The sequence below is a fragment of the Pyrus communis genome, chromosome 7 (assembly GCF_963583255.1).
Source record: "Pyrus communis chromosome 7, drPyrComm1.1, whole genome shotgun sequence".
NCBI classification, from domain to species: Eukaryota; Viridiplantae; Streptophyta; class Magnoliopsida; order Rosales; family Rosaceae; genus Pyrus; species Pyrus communis.
This window is the reverse complement of record NC_084809.1, coordinates 24,516,134-24,533,085: the sequence shown is the minus strand read 5'-3', so window position 1 is coordinate 24,533,085 and position 16,952 is coordinate 24,516,134. Positions and strand designations below refer to the sequence as shown.

The 16,952-nt window shown below is 37.5% G+C and overlaps 2 protein-coding genes across 4 annotated transcripts; one reads left to right on the top strand and one right to left on the bottom strand.

The window, feature by feature from the left end:
• Window positions 1–7,588: 7,588 nt before the first annotated feature.
• On the bottom strand, window positions 7,589–11,996 carry LOC137739969 (double-stranded RNA-binding protein 1-like). Of its 3 annotated transcripts, none has more exons than XM_068479732.1 (6): window positions 11,602–11,996; window positions 11,158–11,340; window positions 10,591–10,826; window positions 10,256–10,481; window positions 9,688–9,867; window positions 7,589–8,103 (listed from the first exon to the last, which is right to left on the bottom strand). In XM_068479732.1, exons 1-6 carry the CDS (start codon window positions 11,903–11,905, stop codon window positions 7,796–7,798), a joined length of 1,437 nt encoding a protein of 478 aa, XP_068335833.1. In that variant the 5' UTR covers window positions 11,906–11,996; the 3' UTR covers window positions 7,589–7,795. The 3 variants fall into 3 exon arrangements, with proteins under 3 accessions (XP_068335833.1, XP_068335834.1, XP_068335835.1); XM_068479733.1 differs by having other exon boundaries at window positions 10,262–10,481; XM_068479734.1 differs by having other exon boundaries at window positions 11,167–11,340.
• A 2,362-nt stretch (window positions 11,997–14,358) lies between these two features.
• On the top strand, window positions 14,359–16,359 carry LOC137741008 (zinc finger CCCH domain-containing protein 2-like). Its single transcript, XM_068480817.1, has one exon. It carries the CDS (start codon window positions 14,605–14,607, stop codon window positions 15,946–15,948), a length of 1,344 nt encoding a protein of 447 aa, XP_068336918.1. The 5' UTR covers window positions 14,359–14,604; the 3' UTR covers window positions 15,949–16,359.
• The last annotated feature ends 593 nt before the right edge of the window (window positions 16,360–16,952 follow it).

The following is a 16,952-nucleotide window of genomic DNA, read 5'->3' as shown; positions in this document are numbered from 1 at the left end:
TGGATTTGTAACGATAGAAAAATAAGCAAGTAAAGACAAAGGCAGATGGTCATTTGGACGTCTATAAATAGTAGGCCCCAGTTTGTTGAGAAGGGGGACTTTCCATTTTTGGAATGGTTGACTCACGCATCTCACCTGATGGCCCGTTTCGTGCAAACTGATCCGATTTCTCGGCAGTTTTTCCCATAGTTTTTTCAAGGGTAAATTACATTTTATCCTTTCAGTTTTCGATGCAATTACAACCTCATACAACATCTTTAAAACATTTTAATCTCATGCATTTAGTATTATTTTGTCTTCAATTTCATGCAACCGTTAAAAAATTTGTTAAGTTAACCATTAAGTGATGAAGTGGCAAATATGGGGTCCCCATTTGTGATGACGTGACTGCCACATTTGTGCCACGTGGCTAAACACTTAATAAAAATTTTAAAATATTAAAATAATGGGTAAATTACATTTTACCTCCTCAGGTTTGGGATCGATTTCAATTCCATACAACATCTTTAAAACATTTCAATTTCATACATTTATTTATCATTTTATTTCAATTTCATACATCTGTTAGAAAATCTGTTAAGTAAACCGTTAAGTAATGACGTGGCAAATATGGGATCCACATTTATGTCGACGTGGTTGCCACATTTGTGCCATGTGGCAAAAATAATAATTTTTTATGCATTTAAAATATAATAATATTTACCCTATTAAAAAAAAAAAAAAACCCAAAAACCCCCCGACCCCCGACCCACGTCTCCATCTCGTCCCTCTTCACCTCCCATCCCTTCCAATCCGTGCTTTCATTTGTCACCATGGCTTCCTTCAACAGTAAAGACTCGTTGAGAAATGTGTTTGTTAGAAAAACGATGAGTTGCGAGCCGTTCGATATACAAAAAACGACGTCTAGGTGTTTGAGAATACACGTTTTGGACGAGTTTATATTGCAATTGCTGGAGGAAAAGAAGCTTGAGGATGACGCAACGACGGTGGAGGCCAAAAGCGAGGTTTGTACAACGGCTCAGCTGCAAAAAGGCTACACACACCTTGTTGGGGCATGGTAGTGGAAGCCGAGGCTTGAGCCCATCAGAAAGGCTTGGGAGAATAGTAGAAAGCTTTCTTCTTTTGGGATGAGGAGATCTTCCAAGGAGAAATCTCAACCAAATTCATTGAAGGCTTCCCAAAAGCAAAAGAGTAGTTCTACTAATGGTTCTTCCAAAGCCAAGATCAAGATCAAATCGTCGAGAAAATGATGATTAGTGCCTTTTTAATGATTAGTTAGGATTTAGATGTTAATTACACCCCACCCCACCCAAAACCCCAAATAGTTGTAGTTGCACACATGGCGGTCGGAGTACCGGTGCTCAGAGTAGAAGAGCTCACCGCACCGGCACTGGAATCCGGTCAACCCGACCTTTCTCTAGCATCTAGAGTATTGATTGACCACACGCCTATTCGGTAATTCGCCCAATCTCGCGATCTCCGATCATGTTATCTTTTGGAAGGTCTCGGCTGGGGCCTCGAAGCTGAATGTGGGTCGGGGGGTGAAGAATGAGGAGTGGGTCTGGGGAGAGAGAAGGGATGGGAGGTGAAGAGGGAGGATATGGAGAAGTGGGTCGGGCAGGGGGGTTTCTGGGTTCGTTTGGTTTTTTTTTAATATCTTTTATAGGGTAAATATTATTATATTTTAAATGCATATAAAATTATTTTTTTTGCCACATGGCACAAATGTGGCAGCCACATCAATACAAATATGGAATCCATATTTGCCACATCATCACTTAACGGTTTACTTAATAGATTTCTAACGGATGTATGAAATTGAAATAAAATGATAAGTAAATGTAAGAAATTGAAATGTTTTAAAGATGTTGTAAGGAATTAAAATCAACCCCAAACCTGAGGGTAGGTAAAATGTAATTTACCGAATAAAATAATTAACTACAGAAAAGTTTAAAAAAAAAAAAAAAAAAAAAAAACAGAAATCCCCTTCGTCTTCCCATTCATCACCCACCCCCTTCTCCCATCCACCATTACCCACCCCCAAAAATCCCACCCAAGCCCACCCTCTACTCCTATCCCCCATCACCCCTCCCAAAAATCCCCCATCACCCACCCCAAAAAATCCCACCCGAGCCCACCCCCTCCATCCAAGCTTCTGCATTTTCTGTGGGAGCGAAAACCGCCAATGAGCGTCTTTATGAATCGATCGGCGATAGGAAGAGGAAGAAGAAGAGAGAGGAGTGCATGAGATTAGGGTTATGGTTTGAGGCTTTGTGCAAAAGCTCATCTCCTAGAGAGAGGAGAAAGATAAAAGAAGAAGAGCGGAGGAAGAAGCTATCATAAATGGTGAGTGAGGAGAGGGCTGAGAAGGGGATTTTTGGGAGGCGTGATGGGGGATGGGAGAAGGGGTGTGCTCGGGTGGGATTTTAAGGCGTGGGTGATGATGGATGGGAGAGAGGTGAGGTGAAGGGTGGGGAAGACAATTTCTGTTTTTTTTATTTATTATTTTTTTTAATACTTTTCTTCAGTTCATTATTTTAATATTTAATTTTTTTTTTATTAAGTGTTTAGCCACGTGGCACAAATGCAGCAGCCACGTCATCACAAAAGAGGACCTCATATTTGCCACATCATCACTTAATGGTTAACTTAACAGATTTTTTAACGATTGTATGAAATTGAAAACAAAATAATACTAAACGTATGAGATTGAAATATTATAAAGATGTTGTAAGAGGTTGTAATTGCATTGAAACTGAGGGGGTAAAATGTAATTTACCCTTTTTAAAACCATTTCAACGACTTCAGGCAATGCCACCACCTGGAAACAACTCTTCACCTCACCATGAATAAAACCGACCTAAGTTTTAATGGGTTAGACCACCATTACGCGGCAGTTCCAGATCGCAAATTCACTTTAGTAGCTGTAGGTACTTTTCGGTGAATCCACTGAATAGCGTTGGTCTTCACCATTTCGCTTGGACTCGCCTCAACCCCAGCTTCAAAATCCCAGTCTCTAGTTACCCATCAGACATCAGACGGCAGTGTGCAGTGGGTGCGCCATTCACGGCCTTCCAAGACTTCTCAGGTGATTTTCACTGCCTTTCGACCACCTTTGGGAGTCGGCTCAGGTATAAGAATTATTTCCCTTGTCTTGTTTGTGAAATTTGTTGATGTTTAGAGTTGGTTGGAATTATGCCGAGGCGGGGCACGTGGTTGATGACCTAGTTTTTCTTCTTAAGCTAATTTTGATGCCCTTAATCTATTTTTGATATCCGTTTGAAGAAATTCCATTACTGTCCCTTGACCCTTGATATGGGTAGATTTGACCGTTGGATTGTTATGAAACTTTAGTATGTTGTTGTGTAAGTAATGTGACGTTCTTAGATACTTTGGATTGGAAATTCGATGTGCAGATATTTAGAATGAGAATAATTATGGTAACTAACTTTAGTGAAAATCACCTTGACTGAAGGTTGACTTTTGATCTACATATCCAAAATCATTCTTAAGTACTGAAGTTAGCATAACTATAGGCCCAAGCCTAGTGGGCCTACCTTGGTTAACGTGCCATCATGGGGATGAGCACCTTTGTTTGCATGCAAGTAGCACCTTACCAAGATTTACGTGTTTATTGGGTATCTAGATGAGAGTAATGTTAATGTGTGAATGCTAGTATGAGGAGATGAGCCGGGGATCATATAGAGTTATTTTGTAAAACTTGTACATCGGTGTGACTAGATATTCATTTGTCACATGGAATTGTAGTCTATGTGCTTACAATTGTGATTCATGATGCGTTGATGTATGATGTGTGATAATGAAACTTCACCATGTAGCAGTGTGATCATGCTTGGTAAATCTGCAATGAGTGATCATACTATCACAAGCATGCCAATGGTTCTACTTGGGTAATCCGTATTAGGGAACCATACACATTTTAGGAGTGATCATGCTTAGTAAATTCGCAATGGATCGATGCCTATCTATTATTGTTTGGTATGGTCTTATTTGGTTAATCCGCATTAGGGGACCATACGCATTCTAGGGGTGACTCTACTTGGTTAGATTTCAGCTGAATTATATTTTCATTTCCTTGGTCATTACAATCTGCAGCTGAATATATCACATTCGAATGTCAAGGAAGATTGTGTTTCTGCGCTTAGAGTCCACTATTTTGGTTAGTTGGAATGCTAGGTTAGCCAAACTTGGTTCATTTGATTTAAGTATGATATTGAGATTTAATTTCGTAACTGAGGCAAGCCAAATTTGTTCAGGTTTCCATCTGGTCTGCTGTTGGGCATCAACTAAATGTAAAATTAATGGCCCAAGTTTGGCTAAATTGTTTAATTCTACTCAAGTTTGGCTAAGTTTGGGAAATGGAATTGCTTAATTGTTTAATTGTACTCAATTAAACAATTTAACATGCTTTGCAAATAACGAAAACCTGACCAAGTTGATATCAATCACAAATCCAAATGAATGTTAAATAATGAAGCAAAACACTTAAAACAAATATGGTTTAACCGGTTTAAAAACTGTGTGCTAAACCCAATCATGAAGGAAACTGTGAAAAAAAATGAAAAAAATAGGTAAAAACTAAAGAGAAGCAGAAAAAGAGAGGTGAATACGTTTGTTTTCCATGTGAGGTTTTTGGGTCGATGGAATTTGTGTACAAAACAATAGGATCAATTAAATTTTGGTTCTTGTGTTTTAAGACCAATCCCACCTCAAAAAATAAGAGTAAATTTGTATTGATACCAAAATGATAAAAATGGATAAGTTATATACATGGATGGTTACAAGAGTAAATTTGTATTGATACCACAATGATAAAAATGGATAAGTTATATACATGGATGGTTACAGAGTTATGGGCTGACCTGGTTCATGAAGAAAAATAAGAAAAACTTAAATATTGACAAAAAAAGATGAAGTTTTTTTTATGCTGTAAGTGACCATATCAGTATCTATTTAATAAAGGTTTTTTTAGAAATGCAAAAGGAAAAAATGTTGAAAAAGAAATTAAAAGTTGAGAGTAATCAATTTTATACCTTGAAGACAACAAATAGACGCAGTTCTTTCAGATTGATTCCAATTTGGCTGTAGGAAACTGAAACAGATCAAATTGTAAACATTTTGCACCAAGGATTGGATATGGAGAGACACAAATATTGTTTCCAATGAATAAAAGTGAGTGCAAATATAATCGTTTCACATAAGATAAGGTAAGGAAAAAGACGGTCGACATATTGGGATCTGATGATCATATGTTAAGAACAATCGATAATGGTGATTAATACAAAATTGTAGCCGCTAGCGGTTAAGATTGAAACAAAGAGGTAAAACATACTGATGCTAAATTTGATTTTAAAGGTTGGTCACAATCATGGAATGATGCTGGATATGATTATAGCCAATGATGAAGTTACTTTTATAATTATTTACTGGCTAACATTGCATTCATGGTATAGTTAAAGGTTTTATACGTCTTTAGTGCCAATTAAGTTTGGTTCCAATGCGTATAGAATGAAAATAAAATGTTGGGGTTAACATTGAACAATTTAAAGATTAAACTGGTTACAACAGTTTAAAATCAAAGATATCGCTTGAGAATAGATTGGGCGATCAGATTATTCAACGAAAGATTATAAAATGAGGACAATGGGTTGCATAAAAGTGAAAGAGAAGTGGATAAAAACGAAAAAAATAGAAAAAAAAAAAAAGGCAGGCAGCAACAAAAATAACAGAAAACTAACAACACAAAATACTTGATACATTGAAAACTAAATGTCTAAACGGATTATATACCTTCAATAAACACTGGTGCTTCTTGAAAGTGAAGAAGAATGAATCAATCAGCGATATCAACTATGTGATTACAGAGACAAAATCTGCAAGATCACAAAAAGAGAATTTAAATGTAGAATTTATTTGTAAAGCAAAAACTCCAAAAAGAAAAACAATGAATAAAAAAATTGAGGTACATCAAGAAAAGAAACCTTACCAAGATCAAAGCCCTAATGTCTAATCTAAATTAGAGAACACTAACCCAGAAGAAGTAGTAGTACTACACATTTCTTAGGAAATTACTTTGTGGTGGAGGCTATATATATAAGTGATAATTTCAATAACTTGTTGTTGAACCTCCGTTTATCAAAACATAATAAAGTAAAGCACATAGAAAAGACATCGTTAAATCTTCCTAACTATAAAGTACCTGAACATTTTTTTACTCACACCTGGGACATCACAAAGTAAAGGCACTAATAGCCCAACTAATTGGTTAATGTCCTTTAAACCTTCCACTTCTTGTTTATATGAGATATGGCTGCAACAAAAATAAATATAGTTAAAATAAATTCAACCAATATGGCATGGAAACTATGGGAATTAATTATATGAACCGAGTCAATTGACCGAAAACACAACACAAAACGCATCAAACCACCAAGAAAACAAAACAAATTGATGTCCAAAGTCTGGGGTAAACAACACACATAGAGACTTAAAAATTAACAGAAAAAAACAGTGACAATTTATCAAAAATACACCCAAAGAGTTAGTGAAATGAGATACAGATTATGCAAGCATTCATAAAATAACATGAATAAATAGTGGACAAATTAACTGCTCACCCCATTGAAATCAATCGAACACCGTAATCTTCAACTATATTACCCAATTACACAAGTTCTTTTATTCGTATTACTGAACACAAATGGACCCTTAAAACCAAACCCGCCCAAATTCAGATACAAGACAAGGTTTTACAAAAATAACTCATATGATTTTTTATTTGAAAACTTTAACGAAAAACTCTTGGTACTGTTCACTTTAACGAAAAACCATATTTTTACATTAAAAAGTCAATTTTGGTACTATTTACTTTACCTTTTATTTTATCTATATCATTAAAACTCAAAGTTTTCAAACTCTTTTCATTAGTTTTTTATTTTTTATTTTTTAAGGGAAAAAAAACTCGTGCTACTAGTTAAAGAAAACAAAAACGAAAGGGAAAGAATAGAAGAACATGCAACTGTTGTACTTTTGCGTCTTCACGCTAAACTTGTCTTTCGGTTCTTTTCTTGCTATAAAAATGACTTCTCACTCGTTATTGCTCAGTGTGCAGTCTGAATTAAGCAAAATTAGGAGAAGCTGCATGTGAGGGTTGGAGGAAATGAAATTAATCCCCGTCGCTTTGCTCCGTTTAACTGGATGTGTTACGCAGCCAAACTACAACCGTTGTACTTTTGCCACTTCACACGCTAAACTTGTCTATCGGTTTATATTCCTCCAATACCTCACCTCCAGTTTTTGCTGCAGTCTACCTTATATCCAAATTTCAACAAGAAACCAATGAAAAAATCGACGTGCGTAAGCTGTACGAAAGAATTGGCAGAAACAATCTCCATCTGCTTCTATTTGCAAAATGGATTTAATTTCATCCAATATTATCTCCAGCTTTCATCTGGTTCTTTCATGTAACCTAGTTTTTCAATTATAAGATGAGCAAAACCTATTTTATTGGAAATGCACCTTTGATAGCAAGCACATTTACCCAAAACATGAACATAACTTGGTCTAATGTTAGAGGAAATGCATCTTAGATAGAAAAGCACATTTATACACTAGTCACGAAAGGCAACGGCTATTGTATATAGACATACCGTGTCCAGTAGGTTCATACATGGAGCAACACAACACATTCTAAGCACATAACTATGTAAGCTTACCCTATGTGTCTCTCATAGTTAAACAAGGAACTTAGTCAGGCCTATATAAACCTCTTCCTTCATCTGTGTGAGCAAGCAACCCACGTTTGATCGCTCATGGGCAACACAGTGGTACCTTCAGGATATTCCATATTTGACTTGCGTGGGTAAACGGAGACCTTGTTATACATACTCCTTCTAGCTGGTGGGTCAGGAGAAGAGTCCATAATGCAATTAGTGGAGCCATTTTGGGACACAGGGCCAGCACCATTGTTCATCTCCTGCGCACGGCCATGTACAACATAAGAGGAAGAGAATCCTTCCCCACCTGATGTAGGGGTGAAAGGTCCAGAAGATACAGAGTGTTGACTTTTTCCTTGTGCAGTTACTGTAATCAAAGAAGATAAGGCCAGTGATTTGAAAACTTCAGTTACATGTAAGATTGTGATATTTATGGAGTATATGAAGACAAAATCATACAAAAATATAACAAATAGAGAGAAGGATATTTCAATATCAACATCTCTTATGCGCCTTCATAGTTCATACCCTATTTAAATTCTGAGTTAATCCTGCAATGCCATGAATTTCTGTGATACTTGGGGTCTGGGTTTGTTTTCTTTACTTGTTATCGTCTCCTTTGTATCAATCGGAGTTGTAAGCACGATTGTTTGTATTAATAAACTGAATTATTAGAAGTAGTCAACTACAAAGTCAACAGAGGGTATGTACTTCATCAGACATCTAAATTACAGATTGAGATGACGTTACGTTTCTTTACCCTATGTTTGGACGAGAAACTTAAGTTCCAAGGATGCATGCACTTAATTCATTAAGAATGCATGCACTACAAAGATTAGATAGAGGAATTTCAAAATTACTAGATATATTAAATTTGAGAGAACTCTTAAATGACACTTAAATTTTGAAAGTCCTTTGTTAAATGTCTTTGTAGCACATTTGTAGTGTTTCCGTAGTAGCTTTCATGTACATGTTAATTAATGTATGCAGGAAAAACAAGTTATAAATTCAATACAGAATTTGCTTTTCTAATGAATTATACTTCAATAGCTTTCCAATATATGCTTATTTGCATCTGAGCCTTTCAAGATGCAGCAATTGTGAAGTATTCACATATGCAAGACCATGAGTACTCTCACAAATATTGAATCTCGGCACAAGAGCTCAATTCTTTCATACTCCTTCTAGTATTAACAAAAACATAAATGGTAAAACAACATTTCAAAAGAATGAGAGAGAGAGAGAGAGAGAGAGAGAGAGAGAGAGAGAGAGAGAGAAAGAGACTGGAAAGGTCTTTGTTTCGTTCCAGACATCATGGGGATTTTCTGAAAGCTAACCACTGAGTGACATCTAGAATTCTAAGAGAACCCTCCAAAATCTAACAATTGATTGAGTGAAGAAACATGAACAAATACCCCTTCGAGGGAAGGGATCCCCATTTTTGCCAAAAAATGGGACTACACTCTCAGCCGTCTGATCTGTTTTAATGAAATCGTGCGGCTAGAAATATAACATGCCTTAATACCTCATCTGAATAGTAAAAGATGCCAGAAAGTTCTCTGCCTCCTCCATCGACAAAACCTATTGGGTTCTGAATGGGTTGAAGGATCTGGTTCTCGGTCGTGATTTTATTTATTTTTTAAGCTTAAGGTAACTATTAATATTTTCACAAATAAAAAGAATTTGAGCTGTCCAACACAAATGCAATTCGTGGCAAATAGAGAGTAGTTGCTGCTACTCTTCTTAAAACCAGAGCTCCTTTCAGAGAGCTGAGAGTTTAGTTAAAAAAACATCATAACTGTTTAATCAGACCTTTATAGCTAACCAGCACACTCTAATTTGATGTACTTATTTTGTCCCAACAAAAAAAAAAAAAATGAAACATATGAAAGCAATGATAGTACAGCAGTAGGGTATAAAAATAGAAAAGAGTTTTCGGGACAAACAATACCATTATTCTCCTTTTTCTTCTCTTTAGTATTCGTATTCGGAGACAAGATTGCATGTGCATTACGCCTGACTTGTTGATGTTGAACAGAAGCTGGATTTGACTGGGAACTTGAAGATAAGATCTCTGAAGCTTCTTGCCCTTTCTGAGAGGACAGGACCAAAGGTAGCTGACTTGATTTACCTGAAGAATAAGGCTCAGAATGTTGTGAAGCATACAATAGATCTATTCTTCAGCAAGTGTGAGGATGCGTAATCTTTTGCTTCTCCATCTCATCAGATATTATTTCTAATGGAAAAGGTCTTGCAAAGCACATCTTGTAAAAGAATTATTGCAAAGCACATCTTGTAGATATGAAACTGAATAAAGTCCATAAAACCTATAAAAAAACATATTTCATGGAATTTGATGTAACAAATGCATTGAAAAAAACAAACACAACTTGAATAAATAAAAGAATAGAAGTAAAATAACTGTTTTAAGCACTCAACTTCCATGGAGAAACATCGTAATAAATTACAAAGAATATAAATACCCAGCAGCTGACACTAATTTGAAGTGAAAAAGATACCCTTACGCTCTCTCAAGGTATGGTAAGCGACCTTTGCTGCACTCAACTCTGCCTGCTTTTTGCTTCTTGCTTCTTGACCCATAAAAGTTTCTCCTTCTATCTCCACAGATGAAACAAAAACTGGAATGTGAGGTTCACCAGACATCCTTGAGCTATAGATTGGTATAGAAAAACCTTCCTTCTGAATCAGTTCTTGTAAAAGGTTTTTGAATAAACCAGAATCATCCTACGGAAAGAAAAAGAGAAAAACACACAAAGATAAAAGATATTTAGAGATGCTCTAAACTATCATATTTAACAAAAACACGAAGAGCACATAATACATAATTTTCCACCTCTTGAACTCCATTTGGAAGAAGGGACATTAAAGCAGCTTTTGCAACTGCATGCTCAGCGTCCTTCAGTGTGGGAAGAAACTCTTGACCCTCATATGTCTGTCCATCAATAGTTACCCTACACTTGAAACGACAGTTATGTGGTGGACCTTCGCGCTCACAAGAGTACACAGGTAGAAGCAGATTTCTCTTTTGTGCATAAGTTTGCAGTTGATTCTTGTACAAATGTTGCAAATCTATACCCCATATTAGAAGAGTATTAGTTGTAAATCGACTTAATGATAATCAAGACGAAGTTCAGACAATTCACATACGCTAAAGAATTTAAGGCATTATATGCTTGTCCCATTTATGTTTTGCAAATCCGTTTAAATTAGCGTTTAATTTTCAACAGTCTCTAGCAAAGCTAGCTCCAAAATTGAGATAAAAAATGCTATTTCTAGGCTCGGTTGCCACCAATAATTAAATTCAAGGAGAAGCTTCTGCAAGATAACTTTTTTTTATTTGCAAAATAATCTTCAAAACGTTAAGGCTCATTGAAAAGGTGGCATTCGCCTGAGAATATACCGATCTTACCCGACAAGGTGGCATTCGCCTGATAAGCAGCACCTGATACGTTACCACTAAACTGAAGTGGCAGCTGAGGAATCGTTGGTTCCACTATCTCTATCTCTATCTCTTGAGTCTTCGGTTCCACTATCTCTATCTCTCGTGTAGTATTGGAATCTGTGGCCGGGGTCGAAGGAAGCGCTGGAATAACAGAACCCATATGTGAAAACAAAGTAATATATTGAACTCAGTTTCGAATTAGACATAAATTATCTCCTAGATAATCAAACTCAACTGGTAACTAACATAGTTAATCAACATTCCGAATTTCGGCATTCAATTGAGGATATGCAAACAGGATTAGGAAAATAGAAAAATCCTAAATACATGTAAATAAAAATTTCCTTTCATAGGCAGAATTATCTAGTAAATAACGGCGTCGTTTTGGGATCTAGCGTATACCTGAGAACGAGGAAGCGGAGGAGGAAGAGGGAGGACATGGTTGAGGGAAGGAGGAGGGGCTGGGAATGGGATTCCTGGGTTTGGGTTGGGGATTATCAGAGAGGTGGTCGAATGCAAGCTTAGCAGCGTCGTTTTGGGCTTCTTTGGAGGACCTGAAGATATCGGCAGTGTGGAAGTCGAGGCCGTTGATTGTGACGGTGGCGGAGAAGCGAGGGTTATGGTCGAGGCCAACCTTGGTGGAGTTGTACTCCGGCAACCGCCATTTCCTCTGCTGGCAGAGCTCCTGCAGCCTGGATTTGTACATCCTGCTCTTTCCTTTTAGCAAATAACAATGCAAGCTCTATCGTTTCTTGCGATGGGAAATGGAATATATATGGGAAAAGCCTTGTTGATGCGGTTTAAGCCTGGTTTGGTAGTAAAGTTATTCCGAAAAAAAAGTAGGTATAAAAAAAAGTTGGGAGTTATTTTTCTATTTGGTAAGCATTCAGTTTCAGCTTTTTTTCACAGTTTTGGGTGAAAAAAAGCCAAAAATAAGAAGCTGCAAAACCCAGCTTTGAAAACTGGCTTTTTTCACATTTGTTTTACATAAAAGTTTACCAAACACTATAATACTGCTTTTTTTTTTCAAAAGCACTTTTACAAAAAAGTTTACCAAATACTTTGCTGCTTTATTTCACAGCTGCTTATTCTCACAGCATAGCAGAATCAATTTTTTCTCAAAGCACAGCAATACCAAACCAGCCCTTACTCGGCTTCTTTTTTTATTTTCTTATTTCATATTCGTTTGGTTGCGAATAATTGTGAATTTCAATTTCTGAGTTTGCTGCTTGCTTGGTTATGTTTTTTTCGCCTTCTTGTTCAAGTTAACTAATTTGGGCTTGGGTTGTGTTCATTTGTCTTTATTGGGCCTTGTGATGGGCATTTCATTCACAAGATTGGTTTAGTTTTTGTTTTTTATGTTCGAACACTGTAAAATGTCATTTATCTCTCTTCATTAGTACGATGTTGCTACAACTTAGTATTATGATTGAGTGATATTATTTTTTCTTGTAACTAAGAAGTCTTTGAATCGGATTTGTAGATGATGACTTTAATACCAATTTATTCCTCTTATCCGTATTGTAAATAAGTCGTCGTAAAAAAATTTTAAAAAAAATTTAGTTTCTGGTAACATTAGTTTAACTCACAAGCGTAGCATGGGCGTGGAGGACATGCCTATGATTCTATGTTTTAGTAGATGTACTAGTAAGATTAATTTCTGTCAACAATTAATATTTTGTATTTGTTCGGCTTATAGTGGATTTGTTTGTGACTAGCAAAGTGCCCGAAAATTTTCTCTAGAGGATAGGTTTAGTTTTACCTGGTGAAAATTGTCGTACACTGTGTGTTGCTATTTTTTTAATGTTAGTTCATGGTTATAAGATTGTTTTAATCCTGCATTTGCATTCTGACTTGAACGAATTTGTGTGTACTATTTTAGGGTTTGTTTGTAAGTATGTTTAAAATGGCTGAAAAAATTCTTTTGTTGAAAATATTTTTGAAATCAATTTTTAGTAAAAATGAAAAATAAAGTTTAGAAAAATACTTAAAGTACTTCTTGTAAGAAACACCAGTTATGTAGTAATTGTGCGGCGCGTACTTCCACTTCTTCACGACTTTCAAAAGTCTTGTAGCGACTGTGCAGCTCGTTCTTCCACTTCTTCTTGACCCGCCACAATTTAGGACAAATTGTTTCGAAAAATTGGTCTGGAGTTAGGCGGCCGCCTAGGCCGCGGGCTAGGCCTCACCTACACGGCTTTGAATTTTTTTTTTTAATTAATTGTGTGCTTTTTTATTTTTTAGTTTCATGGTGGTATACTTATGGAAATGGTGTACCTGATTTGCAAGGGATGGATTGACTAGAAGTTCATCCAATTGTGAAATGAATTGGAGAACTTTTGAGGGGATACATACAAAAAAAATAAAAAATAAAAAAAATAAATAAGAAGAAATAACTAAATACAACAACGTTAAATAATTTAGTTTATGTCCAATCCAATGCAAGGATCATGAACAAGAAGAATTTAGTTCATCCAAGAATACCTCATTATGATTATATGTTTACTGTTTTTTAAATATTGAACTTGTTGGATGGATGTATTCTGTGTATTCTTCTACTTCTATTTTTGCATTTTATCATTCTTCTATTATCCATACAAATATAGTTTTTTTTTAAGTGTAAATATGCACTTATTTACAAGATATATAATAAATTTACATAAATCCGCCTAGGCCGTCTAGGTGCTAGGCCCCTATCCGTCGCCCAACTAGTGCCTAGCATTTTTTAGAACCTTGAACCTGGTAGTGTGTTAACCTTTTTATGTTGCTTGTGATAGTAGCTAACCAAAAGTAAAGACAAATTCAAAAGGCTAGCATTAAAATTCACAAAGTCTTCCAATGTAGTTTTTCTAACATTATCATATCCTAATTTCTGACCTTAATGTCTTACTACAACACATACGAAATAGATTCTTCATATTAAATTTTGTAAAAGATTAAGGATTGAATCTCGTATTCATTCCTCTTGTGCTTTTAAGAAATAATATACAACTTTAACACCTCTTTATGTGCATGTAATGTAATAGGTGTAGGCTTCTGAAACCAAATCCAAAAACATGTTGTGAGAAAACGGAGATGCTCCAATAAGCAAACACATAGCCAAGCTATTGCGTGACAAGTGAATTGTGAAGCTGCCACATACCCTTTTCGCATGCTCAACCCTAATGCTATGCAGCCACGCATCTCTCTGCCCATCCCCCTATCTCTGTCCTCGTCATCGATCATCCATCTCTCTCTCTCTCACTAAGCTTCTCTCCCTCAACCACCTATATAATCCACCCTCTTGTTCCCCTCTCATAAACACCACCACCACTCTCTCTCTAGCTAGGGAATCAATTTGGTTTATACACCCACGTTATTGTTATTATTGTTAATTAGGGTTTGCATCCATCATATCAATCAGAGATGAGTAGTGTTTGCGCCGAGCAGCACAAGTTCCACCCCTCCCACCAGCTCCTATCATTCAAGAAAACCCTCCTCAGGGACACCAACATTGACATCCCACCGAGGAAGCTCCTCACCAGCCGCAGACCCCAAGAATTTCCCTCTTCTGACATGTACGCCGCAGCTGACTGCGGATCCCCGCGCTTCTCCTCCGTTGACGAGGCCCTCCTCCGTAAATTCCTCCCCTACAACACCGGCTCTGATGGCTCTGATCGCTCTGATGACTCTGATGACGACGAGGTCGATCCCTACTCCTCCGACCACTTCCGCATGTTTGAGTTCAAGGTCCGCCGCTGCAGCCGCAGCCGCAGCCACGACTGGACTGACTGCCCTTTTGCCCACCCTGGAGAGAAGGCTCGCCGGAGGGACCCGCGCCGTCATAACTACTCAGGCACCGTGTGCGCGGACTATCGGCGTGGATCATGCAGCCGCGGCGACAGCTGTGAGTTTTCGCACGGAGTCTTTGAGTGCTGGCTACACCCGGCGAGGTATAGAACTGAGGCTTGCAAAGACGGGAAGAACTGCAAGAGGAAGGTGTGCTTCTTTGCGCACACGCCACGTCAGCTTAGGGTTTTGCCGGCGGATCAGGTGCTTTCCCCCATGGCTGGTTCCAAGAAGAAGTACCACCTGAACAACTCATCGGTGGGATCGCCCCGTTCCTGTTCGAACAACAATAAACAGTACTGCTGTTTGTTCTGTCATTCAGCAGCGGCGACGTCGTCTCCAACTTCGACTCTGTTGGGCGGTATGTCTCATCATTTGTCGCCGCCTGTGTCGCCAGCAGCTAAACACTACTCGTCGGTGGACGAGGTTCATAATTCGCCAGTTATGTCTCCCTGTGGTGGGTTAGGGTTGGGGGGTTTGGATCAGGTGCATGCAAGCACATGTGGGTTGATGAGCTACAACGAAGTGGTTGCTGAGCTCATGAGCTCCTTGGAGGCCATGAAATTCCATGAAGCTGCCGCTGCCTCTGCTGCAGCTTCTCAGAAGAGGTGGGTCGACATTTCATTTGATATGAATATGAATTATGCTGCTGCTGATGACGATCTGCAGCAGCAGCAACAACAGTTTATTCTTTCGCCGTCCACTCCGAGCCCAAGCCGACCATTTGGAGGCGGAGGAGGACGCGGAATCAATTTTTTTGACTGGGATGAAAATTGCTCATCAAGAAATGGAAGCTTATTGGGTTTTGATCGTGATACCAATATTCCCATTAACAATAAGGAGATCATTAACGGAGGAGGGTTTACCTCAGCCGGTGACTCGGACCCGGATCTTGGCTGGGTTAATGACCTCTTGATGTAAAGGACTTTGGTAACTCTCTGACTGCCATGATTTGGGAGCCAGTTGATCATCATCGTGTGATGTGAAGGACGGACGGACGGACGAGATCCAACTTAATAAAAGATGGATGGATGGATGGCGATCGTATCTGTCCATCCCATTCCCAGGCCAACTGTATATATTGCATGCTTCACCAGCCGTACGTACGTACGCGTATGCATACGGAATTGAGCCGTACATTATTAATTGTTGCCATTATTTTCTGTTTATTTGTTTCAATTAAGTATTAATTGTTGTTAATTTCTTTCTTGGAGATGCTTTTTTCTTTTCTGAAGTCGGAGGCCGAGTGTATTTATAATTAGCTGATGAGTTGATGATGTTAATTTCATGTATCTATTTGATATTGAAATGCTTTGGAGAGGAATTATCAATCAATAATATTCATATATATATATATATATATATTATGCAGTTTCTATTTCACAAGCTCTCTTTAATTAAATTTGGTTTCTTTAATCTTCTGCCTACAATTGATATTTGCGTGTCAAACCTAATCAGCCAAGACGATAGGGTTTGAGAATCATGTTTGTGATACTATTTTCTCGTGAGAACTTTCTATGCATAGGTGGCATGGAAAATCTTGATTAGCTACGTGGTAGACATGCAGCAGTGTTCGTTTCTGGCTTGATTTTGGATTTTCATTTATCCAAATACTACAAACACCTTGATTTGTTAGTCACCTGATAAGATAACATTGATGGGAACAAGGGGTTGCAAGCACAGCACAAGGCATACACCCTTAATTTCCCTTTTGATCCAAAACTACGCACTACTCATACCAACCAACTACGACTTGCATGTATATTCTCAAAGTCAAGAAGTTAATAAAATAGTGATTTATTTTTTGGTATCCAAAGAAGTTGAATATTCTCAAAGTCAACAAGTTAATAAAATAGTGATTTATTTTATGGTATCCAAAGAAGTTGAAGTTTGAGAGCAATATGATTACTTATTATAATTGGAAA